The sequence below is a fragment of the Rhamphochromis sp. 'chilingali' genome (assembly GCF_963969265.1).
Source record: "Rhamphochromis sp. 'chilingali' genome assembly, chromosome: 1".
NCBI classification, from domain to species: Eukaryota; Metazoa; Chordata; class Actinopteri; order Cichliformes; family Cichlidae; genus Rhamphochromis; species Rhamphochromis sp. 'chilingali'.
This window is the reverse complement of record NC_137929.1, coordinates 56,426,409-56,445,845: the sequence shown is the minus strand read 5'-3', so window position 1 is coordinate 56,445,845 and position 19,437 is coordinate 56,426,409. Positions and strand designations below refer to the sequence as shown.

Sequence of the window (19,437 nt, the reverse complement as noted above, 5' to 3'; positions counted from 1 at the left end):
ATTAGAAGACATGGACACAACAGCATCCTCATAGATGAGTACTCACATCATTATTGTCATTGACCAGAAAGTACCACTGAGATCAAGATTACCTGATCAAAGCAGAACCCACACAAAGTTAATAAAAGTCATAAAGAAAGGAAATGCAACAAATACAACAAAAAATATAACAGCAATAAAATATAACAGGTTTACAGCATAATATACAAAAACATGTGACCCCAAGTACACCACCCACAGATCTTCTTTACTGCATTACTTGTGCTGCACGTAAAGTCTCCATAAATCAGAGTCTCTCTGTAACTGATTCCATATCCAACATACATAGTAAGAAAATGCTGTTTTTGCCAGATTTACTGTAGGTCCCTCATTCAGAGTGGCTGATTAACTTTAACTATTGGCAGTAGTGCGCAGAAGGGTACAAAGGTGAACTGGAAGTTTACCTGGTGTCACTTTATTGAGAAAAATATCCCAAATCTGTTTTCTGTGAGTGGTCAGTGATGGCCAACCCACCAAATCATAAAGAATTCAATGGTGTGTCAGAGTCTTTGTCTTTTTAAACCTAGCATGCAACGCTGAATCAAGCCGCAACATACAAATAGTCACACAATCAATCCATTGTCATATAGTAAAAATTCACTAGCTGGGACCACATCTATGAAACTATGAACTGGTGCTGCGGTTTGGGGAAGGCCTCGAAGGGGACTGGAAGCGACTCCCGGGTCAGGCAGATCCCCATGTACTAGCAAGAAGTGAATGACGGTTGGAAGGGGCGTGAATGAGGTCCCGCTCCTGAAATTCAGATGATATCTCCACGTAAAGCAAGATTTAAGATTCCCAACAAGATTTTGTTAGAGAAAAAGAAACTTGTCATCTGTCCAGATATATATAAGATATAACAATATGTTTACAGTAATATAATTTCCACAGTACTGAAATAAAATGTGTTCCTGAAACCAACTAATTTTATTTGCTACACACATGAATCTAAACCTCCTACAAACACAAAGACAAAAACAGCAGCTGTAACTGTACTGTTATAGCTTAAATGTGTTTAATGAAAAGTAACATGTCCCCTTAATGTGCAAACATAAAAACTGTTTTTATGTATATGTTCCCTTTTTCACCAAATAATTAAAGAGATTTTTCACAAAGATGCTGGACACCAAATTCAGGATGTGTTTGATTATCTACAGCTGATGTGTATCTGCTGGTGTTTAGCATCTTTCTTTCTGTCTGTGTCACATCATCTGCCTTTCCTGATGCTTAAAGACATCTCACCTTCCCTTACATTGTTTCAAATGCTTGAACATAGATATGAAGCTTTCATTTTGATTTTTGTTATAATAAACATAAACAGATATAAGAGCTGCAGAAGCTAAAATCACCCCCAAAACTGACAGACCAACAATCAGCCCAGCAGATCCATCCTCTGTGTCTCCTCCTGGCTGACCTGCAGGTGAGAAACAGGTGTGAGGTGTCAGCTGTCAGGTAGGTGATGAGTGAAGAACAGAACAGAATCCATTTCCTCTTCAAACTGCTGTCAGACATTATCTACTGCACTCTGATCACATCACTCAGACCAGCTGCTTTCTACAAAGTCTCATCAACAACATCTTTAGAAACAAACATCAACAAGCAGGAAGCAGCTTCACCTCTGATCACACACACACTCAACTCTACTCACTCACCTGGAGGATCAACACTCAAGTTTATGCTGCTGATGAGGTTCAAAGTTGCTATTTCTTCGTTTGTTTTTCTCTGGGCAACTCGACACTCGTATGTTCCACTATCAGCAGTCGTCACATCCTTCAGAATCAGAGACACGTCTCCATCCTTCATCTGTCTGTCCTGCAGATCCACCCGATTCTTAAACGATGGATGCTGGTTGGCAGGATCAAAACCCTTGTTGCGGTAAAAAAAAACATATTCGTTCTTCAGATCAGTTCTAGTCCACTCTACAGCTGTGATGGTTATGTCGTCATTTGGAGCTCGACATGGCAGTGTCACGCTGTGTCCAGACTCAGCTGTGATGTGTTTTTGGTCTGAAACTGGAAACAACACAGAGCAGAGAGGTTAAAGGGACGAAAGTACAACTGTTCACCTGTACAGCATCCCATCAGTGTGACTACTAAGCTCTGCTGAACTGCAACATGAGGAATTTAAATTCGGTGGATATGTAAGAATGACTTTTCTAACAAATGATGCGCAAAAAGTTAACTGTGTGTTTGTATTTCATCATTTTTGTGAGCAAACATATTTTGCTGCCCTTTCTGTAACCATGAGAAAGAAGTAAATGAGGAACAAAAGCTTTGCTGTAAAAATGTTGGTAAGATAACAGCACTGATACTGGTATATGATCAGTACCAGTGTGACAGGACTGATTATCAAGGTTAATGTTTCTTGTTACATCACAAAATAGACATGTCTGTGCAAACAGCACTCCGCTCACAACCCGTGTGACCACTTTGGTCCTGCTACCTTGCTCTGCTGTGTTTTGTGTTTTGACTGCGCAGACAAACTCCACCCACTGAGGTGGTGACAGAGAGAACTATGAGATGTCCGTGATAACTGTGAATGAAAATACTGACAATACTGCAGAGTTTGTAGGAGAGAAACTGTGGCAACAGTCTAATTTATACAAACACATGAAAAAGAGCAGAAGAAAACCGAAGAATAAATCTGAAGAGAAATCCTACAAACTCCTTCACGTTTGTGTTTTTCTTTCTTCTGACCAGATGCAACTTTCTGCACTTTTTCTTCAATGTCCATATACTTTAACACGGTGACTATTTTTTTCCTCAAAATGAATAATAATAATAATAATAATAATAATAATAATAATAATAATAATAATAATAATAATAATAATAACAACAAAAATGTGCTTTTACTGTTTTTCTTGCTGTGGCCGTCCTTGGTGGACGTGGTTCATCAAATCAATACGGTAACGTAACCATCAGAAACTGAAGCACAGCGGGTGATTTTACGAATAAAACTCTTAAAAAAAACAGCGGATGTGTGCGCGTGTGTGAAGAAAAGGTTTAAACTTGCTTCATGAGCTCCAAGAGCACCAATGTGTAAGACTACGAAGTTCAGCCGAATTTTAACCACGTCAGTTAAACGTCAGCATGCTCTTTTATTTAAACATTCAAACCTAGTCGAGAGGTTATGCTCTCCTCCTCTATATCACAGAGCGAAAAACTGCTTGTTTTAATTAATCAGATAAACCTCACCTGAAGAGACCAGCAGGAAGAAGACAAACAGTAAATTGCGCCAAAGTGGCGCTGATCCTCCAGCAGACATTCACCGCACCGAGTATTTGGGCTGTTCCACAACTACTGCTCTTAATGTCCGACAGTGCATTTCCAAAGAGTTTGATCTGTGAAACCTTACACGATCATCTAAATTCTAAGCTTTTATCATTTTTGTTTGGGTTGAACTAAAAGTCACAGATGCCTATCTTTACCCTTACAGCTTGATTGCTGCGATCCCTGACGCACTCTGACGCACGCTTTCATCTCCGAGAAAGAGATGCACACAAACAACATACCACTGACCAGTCATAACAAAGTTATTAAACACGTTTCTTGGAGGGGGTGGGGAGGGGGGTATTAGCACGTCATATAAGCCAGAACAGGCGGTAAAACATTTTTGTTTTAAGAAAAGGAATCATGGTGGGTCAGTCATATTGTATCGTTAATATTATTATTGTTATTATTATACCTCCGACAATAGAGCTGAAATGTCATATCTCGGTAATGCGCAGAGACTGAGCAACTTTTGCTTGAGTTATATCTGGATTGTCTGCAGGCACGTGCGGGGGGGGGGGGGGCTTGAGCACCCGACCCTTTCCTGATGGTGCCCAAAGTGCCCTTCTGTTGAGGCAACTTTGTTTTAATTTTTTATTTTTTAAAAAATGTATGTGTGCGAGTCCTGTCTGTGCCCCTCAACAATACCATTTAACAATTAATCACATTTTTACTAAATAAAAGGATCTGGCTTGCTTCAGTCACATGATCGCCATTAACCAATGATCGCCCTTGACGGCAGAACGCGCTGGTTACGATCCGGGAACGAGCTCACAAAGAGCACGCGCATTTTTTGCGGTCTGGGGCTGTAGGAGAAACACAAGTTAACTCAGAGACGCAGACTGATGCGACAAAACCCCTAACTTACTGGTTAGGGGTAGCTTATTATGGACACGTTGGTAAGTTGTCTTGTGGCAACTGGCGAGTTGAAACAAACGAGCCTGCTGTGTGTGCAACAGCGCGACAAACATTACCTGTCCTTTTATTAACTGCACACATCATATTATTATCAAATAAAACATGTTTTTATTTAGAGACACTTTTGATTAAATTTGCAACTTGGAGTCGTGTGACAGATATCACATCTCTTTTTTTTCTTCAATCACACAGAAAAAGTGAGGGGCAGAAACTCTGATCATCTTAGAGAACTGAAATAATTTTAAAAAGAGGACAAGCTGTTAAAGGAGTCCTCCTACCTCCATGGTCTCTATATTCCAGCTGTGGCCACACCTGCTTTAACCTGTGCATCCTCCATCAGCTCTTCCCACAGTCTCCCCCTTTCATCCATCCTCCAGATACATTTTAGGAACTGGAGGATATTTCAGCATGGAACAGTGAGACTGAATTCTGTGTCACAGACAGGACGATGGAGGAGATGAGGTCTCAAAAGCTTAGGTCTCAGGTGGAAATGTCTGGTTGATCTCCTGTAGCATTTAAGGTCAAAGGTCACATTAAAACTGTCAGGCACTGCTAAAACTAATGCTCCACTGCTACCACCTGCTGGCTGTTATCATGCAGTGACTGATGCCTCTATCCATTTACACTTACCGGCCACTTTATTAGGTATACACGTCACATAGTCTCTGTAGATTTGTCCATAAGGGGGCTCACCTGCTCCACCACATACTGGTCTGTTGGACTGATATCTGGTCCAGTCATCTAATTTCAGATGATTTGAGCTTTAAGGCATGGTGTATCATCTTGCTGGAAATGGCTCACACAAGATGGCTGACTACACTGATGGACACTGTAGTCATGAAGGGATAGACATGGTCATTAACAATACTCAGATATGCTGCAGTGTTTAAATGACCCTCAGGTGGTACTAAGTGGCTCAAAGTGCGGCAGTAAAAATGTCCCCACACCATTACACCACCACCAGCCTTAAGAAGAATGGATTCATACTTTGGTGTTGTTTACACCATATTCCGATCCTTCCATTGGAATGTTGCATATTCCAATTTTGTGAAGTTTTGATGAACTCATAGTTTTAAGCCCTTTAGTCAGAAAGGAATTTTCTAATACTGGACTGATCATACTGGACTGCTTGGGTTACAGTGTAACTGAAAGCTGCTATTCAAACTGCTACTAAAAAAACTATGATGCTGTGTGTTTTTATGCATATTTTCTGAAACTATTTTATAAATTACATCCCTACATAGTTAAAAATGGCAGCTACCTACCAGTGTATTTGTAAAGAAAGGGCAAACCCTCAATCAGATGAAGAGGGCGGGCTTTGCTATATATCGCTGACAAAAAGAAAAGCTCAAATGAGTGAGAAGGACGATGAAGGAAACATCTGTGCTGTGTCTGCTCTGTAAGTAGAATCTCTGTGTTTGTTTGACTTCTTGTACTTTGACTGTCTGCTCTCCTGATAACTGATGATGGAGGAGAAGACATGAAAAACAAATCAGGCTGAATTCAAGGTAAAAACAGCAGGCAGTGAAAATCCCAAATCATTCAACTCATTACATGAACACAGCTGGACGGTGGACATGTGACTTTACTGTGTTAATTAAAAGTATCTATGTATGTATTTATGAGTTTGTATATACTCACAATAGAGCCAAACTTTATTGAAGCATGTTGCATCAATGCGAGTTTGTGCGTTTTTCAGCTGTTTGTGTGGAGTTGTTCTTCATGTTCACCTCAAATCCACCTGAGTGTCAATTTTCTCTTTAGTTCTGATCTCACTGCTGAGCTGCACAACAAGCCAAGGTCAGTAACCTTCTCCTGTCACAGTTGTAACAGTTTGAGCAATTAAAAGATTTTATTTTATTTTATTTTATTTTATTTTATTTTATTTTATTTTATCTTTTCATTTTAACCCTCACAGCTCGTCTGACTGTGAGTCCCAGCAGCTCTCAGGTCTTTAAAGGGGCCTTTGTGTCTCTGAGCTGTGGGGAGGACGACAGCTCTGCTGGATGGACTCTGAGGAGAAACACAAGCAAACGACAGAGGACTCAGTGTGGAGATGGAAAATCAGAGGGTTCTTCCTGTAACATCAGCTTCATCATCCCACTGGACAGTGGAGTTTACTGGTGTGAGTCCAGAGAGGGTCCCATCAGTAACATGGTTAACCTGACAGTCACTGGTAAGCTGAGTGTGTGGAGTTAGTGTTGATGAAGCTGTGTGTAAATGGATGAAATGCTGTAGTTTGTCTCTGTGTTGAGGTGGATCAGTGATCCTGCAGAGTCCTGTCCTCCCTGTGATGGAGGGAGATGACGTCACTCTGCTCTGTAAAACAAAGACCACTCCCTCCAACCTCCCAGCTGCTTTCTATAAAGATGGCTCCCTCATCAGGAAGCAGCCTACAGGTCACATGACCATCCAGCATGTTTCCAGGTCTGATGAAGGCCTCTACAAGTGTGACATCAGCGGTCATGGAGAGTCTCCATCCAGCTGGATCACTGTCACAGGTGACACACTCACCTGTCTGTGTTTCTGCAGGTTTCAACATTCACAATGTAAAAAGAACTTAATGACTGTGTTTGCTTTATTTTAGACAAACACACCACCACACCTCCACCTACATCCACACCTCCACCTACGTCAGGATCGATCCCAACATCCTTATCTGCTTATGGCTCCTCTCCTGTTCTTGCTGTAGTGGTACTTGCTGGATTAGTCTGTTTTGTGGTTTTGCTGGTGTTTCTGGTTCTGCTGGTGATACGATGTGTTCGTTGGAAACCTGAAGGTGAGACTCAGACATCTGGATTTTGCATGTATGTCTTTATTTTGCAGAATAATCTAAACATTTCTACCAGTCATTATATACTTTTGTATTTACATTTTGTGCAGATGTTGTCATTTCTATGTTTGTGTTATTTTTACGGATAATAGTTACAGAGATGTAGTTTCAGACCGATTAAAGCTTATATAAAGTGTCAAACTGTCAACTGTCATGTAATTTTTATAAAATGGGAATATTTTGGGACATCCATCCATCCATCCATCCATCCATCCATCCATCCATTCATTCACTTCCGCCTATCCCTTTCAGGGTCGCGGGGTCTGTCTCAGGGCTAACACACAGGGACAGACAATCATGCGCGCTCACATTCACTCACGGATTCACACCTTTGGGCAATTAGATTTTTCAATTACCCAAGCACGGTGGTTAGCACTGTTGCCTCACATCAAGAAGGTCTTAAGTTTAATTCCACCATTAGGCTGGGGTCTTTCTGTGTGGAGTTGCAGGGTCTCCCTGGACGGTCCAGCTTCCTCCCACAGTCCAAAGACATACACTTAGTGGGTTAGGTATTTTGGGGCAATTTAGGGAAATATTGTGAGGAATTTTAGAACTATACAGTATAATCTGTAGCTGTTTGGAAAGCAAGTACTTAAAAATGAGTTGAGCTGGACATATTATGAGAGAATAAGAATTCTGGATAGAAATCTATTGGAGCTTTGGTCAGATATATTACCTGCACTGATGTCCTCTGTATGCCTTTTGATATGCAGAGAATGACCCAGCTGCAATCTACTCGGGAACGAGATCTGAAGATGTCAGTTATGGACAAATCATCATCAAAGATAAGAGCAAAAACTTGCAGATAAGAGGTACACCTGGTCTTCTTTCCTTTTTGTCATGGTTCAGTTCTAGAGCCAGAGCTGTGAACCTTTGTCTTGCAGTTAATTAATGCAGGAACTGTTGCTCACCTAATTTAACTAACTGCTTAGTAAACTTTCATTAATTGTGATTCTACTGAGTCTTCTGTTCCTAGGACTACACTCTTCTATATTGCATCCACTTATCCACTTCAGGGTTGTTGGGCGTTCAGTTGGTTCAGTTTTAGTTCTATAGTACCAAACCACAACAACAGCCATCTCAAGTCCCTTTAAACTGTAATGTAAACATTGCACAATAATCCAGAGAAAACCTCAACAATTAAACAAACTTCTTTGAGCAAGCTCTTGGTGGCAGTGTGAAGGGAAAAACCCTTTCAAGAGCAAGAACTCTCCAGCAGAACCAGGCTCAGGGAGGAGCAGCCATCTGCTGCAACCAGTTGGGAGTTTGGAGACACTTCTCTGGTGTTGTACTTTGAATCTGTTTGAGCCACACTTCTATTTTGAGGATTACATCGTTTGATCACTGACACCAATTTTGACGTTCCACACCTGCTCAAGTCTTTCCTAAAGATGTACTTTCCATTTTTCATTTCTCTATTTTCTTGTGCTCCTTCTTCCTGATGTTGCTGTCTGCTGGGGTTGCCACATCTATCACAACTGCAGTCTTCTGCTCCTTGTCAACCACCACATAAAGCTTGATGTCATCTATGTACTGAACAGGAGATCCAATCCCAAGTCTACATTTTCATCTGCTCGTATTGATGAGCTGGTCCAGAGGGTTGAGGTCCATTCAGAACAGCAGTAGGGAGAGTGCATCACTTTGGTATATTCCAGACTTGACGTTGACTTGTGTGATTGCGCAACACAAGCTTTTAGCTTGATGAGTTTGTTGATGTCTTGAGATGTGTGTAAGGAGGAAAAGACCTTTAATACAATGACTCATTTTCAAAGTTCTGCATGTAAAACCACAGCAGCTACTTCCTGTTTTTGACTCCAGCTTACTGTAGTTTTAAACTGATAAAAACTCTCACCATGGCCTGTCCTCGTTGTAGAACGTTTTTGCTTTGCACTCTGTGCAGAAGTGTGTCAGCCTGCATGGAAATATGATGGCATCTTTGTGGTCGTTCAATTATCTTTTTCACGGATATACCCTCGACTCTTTTTGGTTTCGGGGGTGGGGGAGATGCAGTGTCAACTCAGAGGTAAAAACTAATAAAAGAAATCTGAAACTGTTCATAAAAGCCATTAAACAACATTATCATTATGCTGCATAAAACAATATTTAATAACCATTAGTGTTAAAATATAAATTACTGTTATACAGTTGAGCTGGATCACTTTCTGCACAATAAAAATATTGCAATTGCTGTAGGCACAAGTCTACTCAGAGATGAGGATAGTAGACATCAATTGTTATATCATCATCAATGGCAAGGGAAAATAACCTAAGTGGTACAGCAGCTTTAGTCTCCAACGAGAGGTTTTGTGCTTGATGGTTAAAGAAAGTGAATCCTCAAAATTATGATTATCAAGTGAATTATTTTGGGAAACCATGATAGAAACTAATTCCCACAAAATGTAGTGCACTATATTACATTGCATGCACTATATTGCCAAAAGGATTCAGTCACCCATCCAAATCACTTGGGCCATGGGTCAGGCTCGAACCCAAGCCAGCTGCTCTCAGCCATGCACCATGTGGTGATCTGGAAAGCCTAGTGAGCCAAACCGAGCCTCACACTCATCTGTCTGTTAACTTCACACACAAGTGTGGGTTTGACAGTTGCTATGAGAAAAGTACTTCCCTGACTGCATTGTGCCAAGTGTAAAGTTTGATAGAGGGGGGATTATGAGGGGGGTTGTTTTTTAGGAGTTGGGCTTGCCCCTTTAGTTCTAGTGAAAGAAACTCCCAATGCTTCAGCATCCTGAGACAATTTGTACATGTACAAAGTAAGGTAAACATAGATATGGATGAGTGAGATTGGTGTGGAAGAACTTGACTGGCCTGTGCTGAGTCCTGACCTCAACACAATGTTATACCTTTGGAAATAACAGCGGAGACTGTGAGCCAGGCCTTCGCTTCCAACATCAGTGCCTGATGTCAGAAATGCACTTCTTGAAGAATGGTAAAAATTCCCATGAAAGCACTCCTAAGCCCTGCTGGAAACCTTCCTGGAGGATGTAAAGCTGTTTTAACTTTAAAGGGTGACCAAACATCATATTAAATCCTATGGATTCAAGTTCACATATGTGTAAATGCAGTTAAGCGAATCAAAATTAGCCCCACATGTGTCTGCTGTCTGATTTTGGTACAAACACATGTTTTTAGCTGGATGAACAGAGAAAATCTGAACAGACCAAACATTCTTCACTGTGTGTTCTCAGCCCCTCAAACCTGTTCTTTAATACAGACTCATTTTCAAACATCGGCATGTAACCACAGCAGCTATTTCCTGTTGTTGACTCCAGTTTACTGTACTCTGAAACTGATAAGAGTTTTTACCACAGTATGGCCTAGTTTCGAAACATGTTTTCTTTGTGCTCTGTGCAGAGACCTTTTGGAAGTCAGAGGGGCTTCAGAATTTTTGGTTACTGTGTGGTTCATGTAGAGTTGAAATACTTCAGAAGTTTTATAGCAGACAGCTAGAATATGTAAATACAAGGTAACAAACAGTAGCGGTTTTAGATACGGGTGACATGGGCGGTTGCCGGGGGCGGCATCACGGGCATCGGCAACAAAAAAAATGCTCGTACTCATGCTGCCCCGACGTCAGCCAGCGCATATTGGGAATGGCATAGGCACCGATCGGTTTTCTATCGCCGATCGCGAGTAAGGGCGCCCTCCGTTTGCGAGGTGCGCCTGCTGCTTGCGGCACAGGGAGGAGAGGGCGGGGCGGCGGGAGATTCCCTGAACGGCTGGAGCAGCATCTAATAATCAGCTCGCAAAATAAAACAAAATAAAAACAAACTAACAAACACGTAAACATCAGACATTATAATACAGACTTATAATTTGCACCGATGTTTTTTCGAAATTCTATATACGAAAAGTGAGCGCGAGAGCCCTCGGTGCGCTGCTGAAGTCAAAGTAAACTTTATTGTCATCTCCGCTACATACAGTCCAGTATATAGAGACGAGGCTCCAGTTAAGTGCAAGTAAACAAATAATAAATATAAGAAGAGTAAGAAAATAAATATACACTTTAGGACTCGGGGTAAAGGATCAATAACAATTTAAAATTTACAGTTTGATGATTTAAAGTCTCACACACAACCTGTCGAAAGGGGGGGGGGGGCTGCTGCTTCCAAATAGAGCACATTTCATTTATAATGTTGTAAATCCAAGCCCATTATGTATTCATGATTTGAATCCTGGGTTGTGTGAAATCCCAGAAATAAACCCTAGACAAAGTGAATCTGTGAACTAAGGTGTAGGTGTGTTAGATCATGTTGTGGTGATCCTTGGGTTAAGGGATTTGTGTTCATACTGGAGTGAAAAATTAAAACCAATGGAAGATGGACAAGAAAAGTTCAAAGCCATCAGGTCCTCAGTTTAGAAAAAAGAGAAAAGAAGAGGAGGAGAAACGAGCAAAAGATGCAGGTAAGCAGATGTGTCATTGGATAATGGCAGGTCATCCTGGAACAACCAGAATCAGAATACTTTATTAATCCCTAAGGAAATTATGTGAGTTACAGTTGCTCCAAGAAGAAATGGTAAAAATGGCAACAGTAACAGACTAAACTCCAAACAATACAGTATGTTACAGATTTTAATATTAATTAGTCATTGCCAATTGTTGATTTGTCCTGTTGTCATTGTATGACGAATTATGATGGCTGTTTGGTAGCTGTTTGCATACAATGCATACACTCTCCCTCTCTTCATATGTGTGCCTGTGTACAACAGTTTTATGTTAATGTTCAGTCCTTAATATGTTTTGTCTGTGTGTGTGTGTGTGTGTGTGTGTGGGGGGGGGGGGGGGGGGGGGGGGGGGGGAGTGTCCGCTCAGGGCACCAAACAGGCTAGGACCGCCACTGGTAACAAAAATAGCTTTTTTGGTATTTAGTGATCAAATAATAGATTTATGTAAATAGTCTGTATACCACAGAGAGGTGCATGCACTTAGGTCAGGGTATTTTACATGCCCATAAGCCAAATGCAAACCTCATCTGCCTTCTCTAGGTATTTTAAAGTAGTCATTCATTTGTTTGAACATTAAATGCTAATAAATCAAGCCCGCTAATCAGTCAAACCCTTATATGTATTAACATACACTAGGATAATATTATGACAGCTGTTGAGTGAAATAACTCACTATGACACATCATGGAAACAGTTATTAGATGGGATATATTAAGGAGCAAGTGAACATTTTCTCCTCAAAGCTGATGTGTTAGAACAGAAAAAAGTGGCCAAGTGTAAAACTTTGAGGGAGTTGTACAAAGGCCACATTGTGATTGCTAAATGACTGGATCTCACAAAACTAAAGTTATTGTCAGGTGCTCAAGGTCTGCAGTGGTCTGTATCACATCTGGTCCAAGGAAGGAAAATAGTGAACCAGTGACAGGGTCGTGGGTGGTCAAGGCTCACTGATGCATGTAGGGAGCAAAGTGTGGCTTCTGTTGTCCAATCCAAAACATAAGCTACTCTACCTCAAAGTGCCAAACAATCTAATGCTGCCTTTGGTGTAAAGGTGTCAAAATATAGAGAGCATCACAGTTTGTTTTGTACCCGGCAGTGCAATGGGCATATGACCCTCAGACGTGCCAATGGAAGAAGAAGGGCTGGTGCTACGTTCCCCTAAAGGGTCCAGGGGATGAAGGAAAGCAACAAAAGGTCTCCAGGTTGAAAATAATAATAAAAATAATGGATTGGATTGATATAGCGCTTTTCAAGGCACCCAAAGCGCTTTACAATGCCACTATTCAGTCACTCTCACACACTGGTGGAGGCAGCTACAGTTGTAGCCACAGCTGCCCTGGGGCAGACTCACAGAAGCGAGGCTGCCATATCGCGCCAACACCAGTAGGCAGTAGTAAAGTGTCTTGCCCAAGGACACAACGACCAGGACAGAGAGGCCAGGAATCGAACCAGTGACCTTCCGGTTACAGATGTGCTTCCCAACCCCCTGAGCCACAGTCGCCCCAAAAAAGGCAGACAGAGAGGCACAATGGTTAGGGTTTTGATAACGTCCCTGTTACTAAATAAACTAAAAGAGATGGACAAGCTGCTATCATCTTTTAAAGAAAGAAAAAAACAAAACCCAGGTGTTGGTCAACAAACTGAAAAGTAAATCACAAAACGCTGAGTCCCACCTTGCAAGTTACGGGGTTTAAAAAATCTGTTGTTAACATCTTGGTGCCAGATAAACCAGCACACATTCAGGGGCCTAGTGGAGTCCATCACTCGACAGGTCAGGACTGTTTTGAAAAGAAAATGTTCAACACAGTGTCAGATTAACTATATGTTGTGCACAGACCCCTGTAATCTCTATGTGTTTTATTAAGCAGAGAGTGATCCAGCTTCAGTCTACTCAGCAGTGAGCATAGAAGACATCACTTGTGGATATCATCAGACTACAGGACAAGAGGTAAAGTTGCCCTTTACTTTAAACTTTGAACAAAGCCAAGCTAGCCGCACAACCTGTTTTATGATGCTAAGCTGAGCTAACTATGTCCTGAGTCCTTATCAAACTTCTCTGCTGTCTTTTAGAAAGACATCAGTTTATTTAGAGCTATATGGGCAGCAGAATGTAGTCAATGATTGACTCAAAGCGATAGATACCAGACAACAAGCCCCAGTTTTGAGATGATACTTAAGGGCACAACTCTGTATGATATTTTTTCTTATTACATAGAAACTGTGTAGTTTATGTCCTATATAATATAATTTTAGGAGTCGTTTTAATTTCATTCTTGATGATGTTATGGAGATACTCATACTCATACTGCAACACTATGCACTCCACACTGTATATAAATGCCACTTGTTTTGCACATATTCAACTCTGTATATTTTTATATATTTTATTTATTATTATTATTATTTTTTTTTTTTTTACTATTTAATTTGTAAAATGTATACACACACACACACACACACACACACACACACACACACACACACACACACAGGATAATATTTAGTATACACATCCAGAAATGCATACACTATTATATTGTACATATATTTATTAGTTTCAGGTTGGCCATTCTTGTATTTGCTGGTTTGTGTTGTTGTGTTTGCACATCTCTGTTGCTTGTGGGGCTCGCACACAAGAATTTCACTCGCATGTGCTGTGCCAGTGTGCCTGCACATGTGATGTGACAATAAAAGTGATTTGATTTGATTTGATTTGATTTGACTCCATACTCCACTACTCATTCGGCAAAAAACTATTACTTTCATAATAGTTAGACGCCCTTAAAGTACATCGGTGATTTCTAAATGTAATATTTTCCAATCAGTACCAATTTCTAATACATTGATACATACAGAAGATAAACAGATAAACATATCAGAGCTCAAAAAACACAAATTTAATCTTTGTTAAAAATGCAACCAAGTCAATATTACACCCATTTGAAGTCTCAGAATTTAAAGGCAAAATGTTTTTGTTCAGCACAAATTAAGTTAGACTACTACTACTTGGACTCTTGATTATTTTAGGTTCTGTGATTTAGTGTTTGTATTGCTAGTTTCCTTAGTTATTCCTTAGTACTTTAGTTATTTTCTAGTCCTTTGGTTTTGTCACTGTGCCTTCCTTGCGATCCATGTGTTATGTCTAGCGTTCCAGGTTTCTATGTTCATGTATTTCCTGTTTTACTTTGACATTTTGCTCTCCTTTCTATCTCGTTATGTACGATTCGTCTCACCTGTGTTCCCCTCCTGTTTCCATTTTCCTCATTACCCTCTGTGTATATATATATATTGTGTGTTTCCTTTTGTTTCTCATTGGGTTGTCTGTGTTTCCTCCGCCATTACTCCCGATGTAGTTTCAGGTTTCTTGTTTAGCTTTTCCGGATTAGGGTTTTCTTTGTTTATCTCAGTGCCCTATTGCCTTATTTTCGCCTTTTGTTTATACCCACTTCATCTCTGTGTGTCTGTATTTTGGTCCACATTCACCTCACTCCAAACCATCGTCTTTGGCATATATGACAGTTAAAATAATAATCTTCAAATGTAGTCTTAATCTAAGACTCTACAAATTTTGAATTGGAAAATCACTCTTACTGCTAGCTAGTGTACCCCTAGTGCTGGTCCAGAGAACTGTGTGTAGTGACAAATCACTCCTTATAAAATAAGGGACTATTTGAAAGAAAAAAGGTGCATGAAATAAAACTGAGTTTTAACCCTAGACAGATGTTAAGAGGTTAACAAAGCTCCATTCAAACCTCAAATGATGCTGCTTGGTCTGCCTGTATGTCAGGGTGGAGAGAAGAGAGAGAAAGAAAAGCAGAAAGGAACAAATGTTTTGATGTAATTTATTGTAGTTCCAGGTTTAAAATTTGTGAATTTAGTGGACGTCTCAAGAAATAGTTAAATAGTGAAAATTATGATAGCTTAGTGATTTGTAGCTGAGCTGGTTCCCATAAAGTGTGAATCTACACTGTGTGTATCACAGACATATCAATGGAGATTGGAGGTCTTGATTGAGCTTGCAATCATGTTTCCTGTTGTTTGAACTGTGCATGTTTGTGTTCAGACTTTAAACCAGAGCCAGACGTTGTCGAAGCTTCACTGAAGTAGTCCACCAGTCCAACCACTGACATTCCCTACTGGTCTCCCCATCACCTCAAAAAACAATCTTCTTTTTTAATGGAATTTTTAAAAGTCTGTGTAAATTCTCAGTTATGAATATCATAGTAGCCTAAGGAGCTTGAAAACAGACCGCAACTGCTTTATTTAATTTTTTAGTTTTGTTTTTTTATGATGTTTCACCTCTCATTCACGAGGATTCTTCAGTTCTAAAACTACAAGATTGAGAGTTTCAGGAATCCCGGGAAGGCAATCTGTCACTGTAGGTCCGCATAGTAGTGGGTCAATGACCACCTCCTAAGGGAAAAGCCCCACCCTCCCACTCCAGTAGGGTAATAAGAACCTGGGATGCTCAATTTTTTTGATGAAGCTGAAACATCTTCAAAAAAACTTAAACTTAAAGTCCACACGCCTTTTATTCAAGCTCCTCTGTTGTTGTTTATATGTATTCAGTAAATTTACTGTTACTTACTGTATATTTTATTCATATGTTATTTATTTCTATTCGATCCTGTTCTTGTTCCCACAGCAGCTATCTGGTAAATAAAACTTTGCTCTTGTTTGTATTTTTCGTGTTGTTGTGTCAGTTTTAATGATTGTGTGTGATGGGAAATTGTCTTGTTCCAGTTTGGTTGTAGCTAACTGATACATGCCTGAGTTTGGTGGAGAAAACAAACAGTAAGCATTGAACCACAGACTAAAAACACCAGCAACACCACTAGAAGATCTTGCATTCATCCTATATCCTCACATTTGTTCTTTTAGAATTTCTATTATATTATGTTAAATAAAAATATTAATTTAGTTTAAATGGGGACATCTAGTGGAGAGAGCAGCATGATGGCCCGGTGGTTAGCACTCACACTAAGAAGGCTTCATAGATACATATAACTGAGCATCAGCATAAAAATTAAACTGTTTGCAGTCATTTACTATAATATTGACTAGGAAGCATGTACAATATATAAAGAAAGAAAAAGTACTGATTCAAATAACTAAAAATTTTTACATTTTTATACTAAAATGTCCCAAAGTCAGGGATAGCAGTTGTGTTGAGCATGCTGGAGCACACCCTAGTGGATACTGGAGGATCTCTATATACACTGGTACTAATTCAAAAACCCTTATTGTGTATTTAAGGGGAGTGTGTAAGGACTTAGAGTTTGTAAAAGAACATATGACAACATATGATTCAACCCTCTGCTATTACATCAATCTAAGTGGCAAAATTAGGTGACTATGTGCACAAGTTGAGAGATGTCTGGACTTCTTTAAGTTGCTTGAAGACGTTTCACCTCTCATCCGAGAGTCTTGATAACTTGATAACTTGTGTAAGGGAAAATCTCTTCAAATGGACAGCTAACCACATTTTCCAGACATATTCTGGCCACTTAATTCTCATCATGAATTCTTGTCCAGTTGTTCTTTATAAACAGATTCATATATTATAGGAGGAAAGGATTTCTTAGTATCCAACATGATATAAAATTATATAATGATATATGATAAAATTATATAAGGAATATAACATAAAATAAAATATATTAAATATTACAGGCTGCAGAGCACATTTGCTAAGCAGGGCAACCATAGATTATGTGCATGTAGTTCTCCCTAAAAACAGTGAAGCAATTCAGATCAGAGAGAGGAGGCTGAAGAAGAATCGATATGTTAACAGACAACTTTTCATATAGAAACTGATTAGTCTGTACCCGTGAGCTTGGTGACTGAGTTTCAGGTGGAGCTCAGGATTTACCCAGAGGAGAGCTGAAATATTGCAAACTGTTCTACAGGGAGTGCAGAATTATTAGGCAAATGAGTATTTTGTCCACATCATCCTCTTCATGCATGTTGTCTTACTCCAAGCTGTATAGGCTCCAAAGCCTACTACCAATTAAGCATATTAGGTGATGTGCATCTCTGTAATGAGAAGGGGTGTGGTCTAATGACATCAACACCCTATATCAGGTGTGCATAATTATTAGGCAACGTCCTTTCCTTTGGCAAAATGGGTCAAAAGAAGGACTTGACAGGCTCAGAAAAGTCAAAAATAGTGAGATATCTTGCAGAGGGATGCAGCAGTCTCAAAATTGCAAAGCTGCTGAAGCGTGATCATCGAACAATCAAGCGTTTCATTCAAAATAGTCAACAGGGTTGCAAGAAGCGTGTGGAAAAACCAAGGCGCAAAATAACTGCCCATGAACTGAGAAAAGTCAAGCGTGCAGCTGCCAAGATGCCACTTGCCACCAGTTTGGCCATATTTCAGAGCTGCAACATCACTGGAGTGCCCAAAAGCACAAGGTGTGCAATACTCAGAGACATGGCCAAGGTAAGAAAGGCTGAAAGACGACCACCACTGAACAAGACACACAAGCTGAGACGTCAAGACTGGGCCAAGAAATATCTCAAGACTGGTTTTTCTAAGGTTTTATGGACTGATGAAATGAGAGTGAGTCTTGATGGGCCAGATGGATGGGCCCGTGGCTGGATTGGTAAAGGGCAGAGAGCTCCAGTGCGACTCAGACGCCAGCAAGGTGGAGGTGGAGTACTGGTTTGGGCTGGTATCATCAAAGATGAGCTTGTGGGGCCTTTTTGGGTTGAGGATGGAGTCAAGCTCAACTCCCAGTCCTACTGCCAGTTTCTGGAAGACACCTTCTTCAAGCAGTGGTACAGGAAGAAGTCTGCATCCTTCAAGAAAAACATGATTTTCATGCAGGACAATGCTCCATCACACGCGTCCAAGTACTCCACAGCGTGGCTGGCAAGAAAGGGTATAAAAGAAGAAAAACTAATGACATGGCCACCTTGTTCACCTGATCTGAACCCCATTGAGAACCTGTGGTCCATCATCAAATGGGAGATTTACAAGGAGGGAAAACAGTACACCTCTCTGAACAGTGTCTGGGAGGCTGTGGTTGCTGCTGCACGCAATGTTGATGGTGAACAGATCAAAACACTGACAGAATCATGGATGGCAGGCTTTTGAGTGTCCTTGCAAAGAAAGGTGGCTATATTGGTCGCTGATTTGTTTTTGTTTTGTTTTTGAATGTCAGAAATGTATATTTGTGAATGTGGAGATGTTATATTGGTTTCACTGGTAAAAATAAATAATTGAAATGGGTATATATTTGTTTTTTGTTAAGTTGCCTAATAATTATGCACAGTAATAGTCACCTGCACACACAGATATCCCCCTAAAATAGCTAAAACTAAAAACATTCAGCTTTGATATTAATGAGTTTTTTGGGTTCATTGAGAACATGGTTGTTGTTCAATAATAAAATTATTCCTCAAAAATACAACTTGCCTAATAATTCTGCACTCCCTGTATAATAAAATGATGACAGGAAGGAACCTGAAATCTCTGCAAAATTTTATTTGCAAATAGATGTGTGTTAATTAGTACTGTTACTGTGCCACGTGCGCAGGTTTTAAAAATCTTTTATTTTATATTGAAACATTCAGACATGAATTCAGCACACTAACATAGTTTGACTTGATGAAGGTGATGGTGAGATTGGCTCTTGATGGCTCCGGACCCGTCTCAGTTTGTTTACGAGTCTCAGGTTTGAGACAACCACCCAAACGTCCTGTTACGCACATTCTATGATAATATCTAACCGATAAATGAGAGGGAAAGGATAAACACTCCTAGAAGCAATTATCATATTCACATTAGGCACAGCACATGCTCTTTGACTTTTCTGGCAATTTGGAATAAAACACATGCAGCAAACCTTTGTAAATGCCATTTGTATGTTTATTTTAAATGTCTGCCTTTTGAAAAATAAACTT

The 19,437-nt window shown here is 40.1% G+C and overlaps 1 protein-coding gene and 1 long non-coding RNA gene across 2 annotated transcripts; one reads left to right on the top strand and one right to left on the bottom strand.

The window, feature by feature from the left end:
- Positions 1-671: 671 nt before the first annotated feature.
- On the bottom strand, positions 672-3,541 carry LOC308406922. Its single transcript, XR_013973614.1, has 3 exons — positions 3,237-3,541; positions 1,692-2,051; positions 672-1,453 (listed from the first exon to the last, which is right to left on the bottom strand). It is a non-coding gene; the product is annotated as an uncharacterized lncRNA (long non-coding RNA).
- Positions 3,542-5,597: 2,056 nt separating this feature from the next.
- On the top strand, positions 5,598-15,628 carry LOC308409141 (sialoadhesin-like; the record flags this gene model as incomplete). The annotated part of the gene is made up of 8 exons (XM_080901700.1): positions 5,598-5,628; positions 5,994-6,029; positions 6,148-6,405; positions 6,485-6,730; positions 6,817-7,008; positions 7,776-7,874; positions 13,395-13,474; positions 15,590-15,628. 8 exons carry the CDS (start codon positions 5,598-5,600, stop codon positions 15,626-15,628), a joined length of 981 nt encoding a protein of 326 aa, XP_080757826.1.
- Between the last annotated feature and the right edge of the window lie 3,809 nt (positions 15,629-19,437).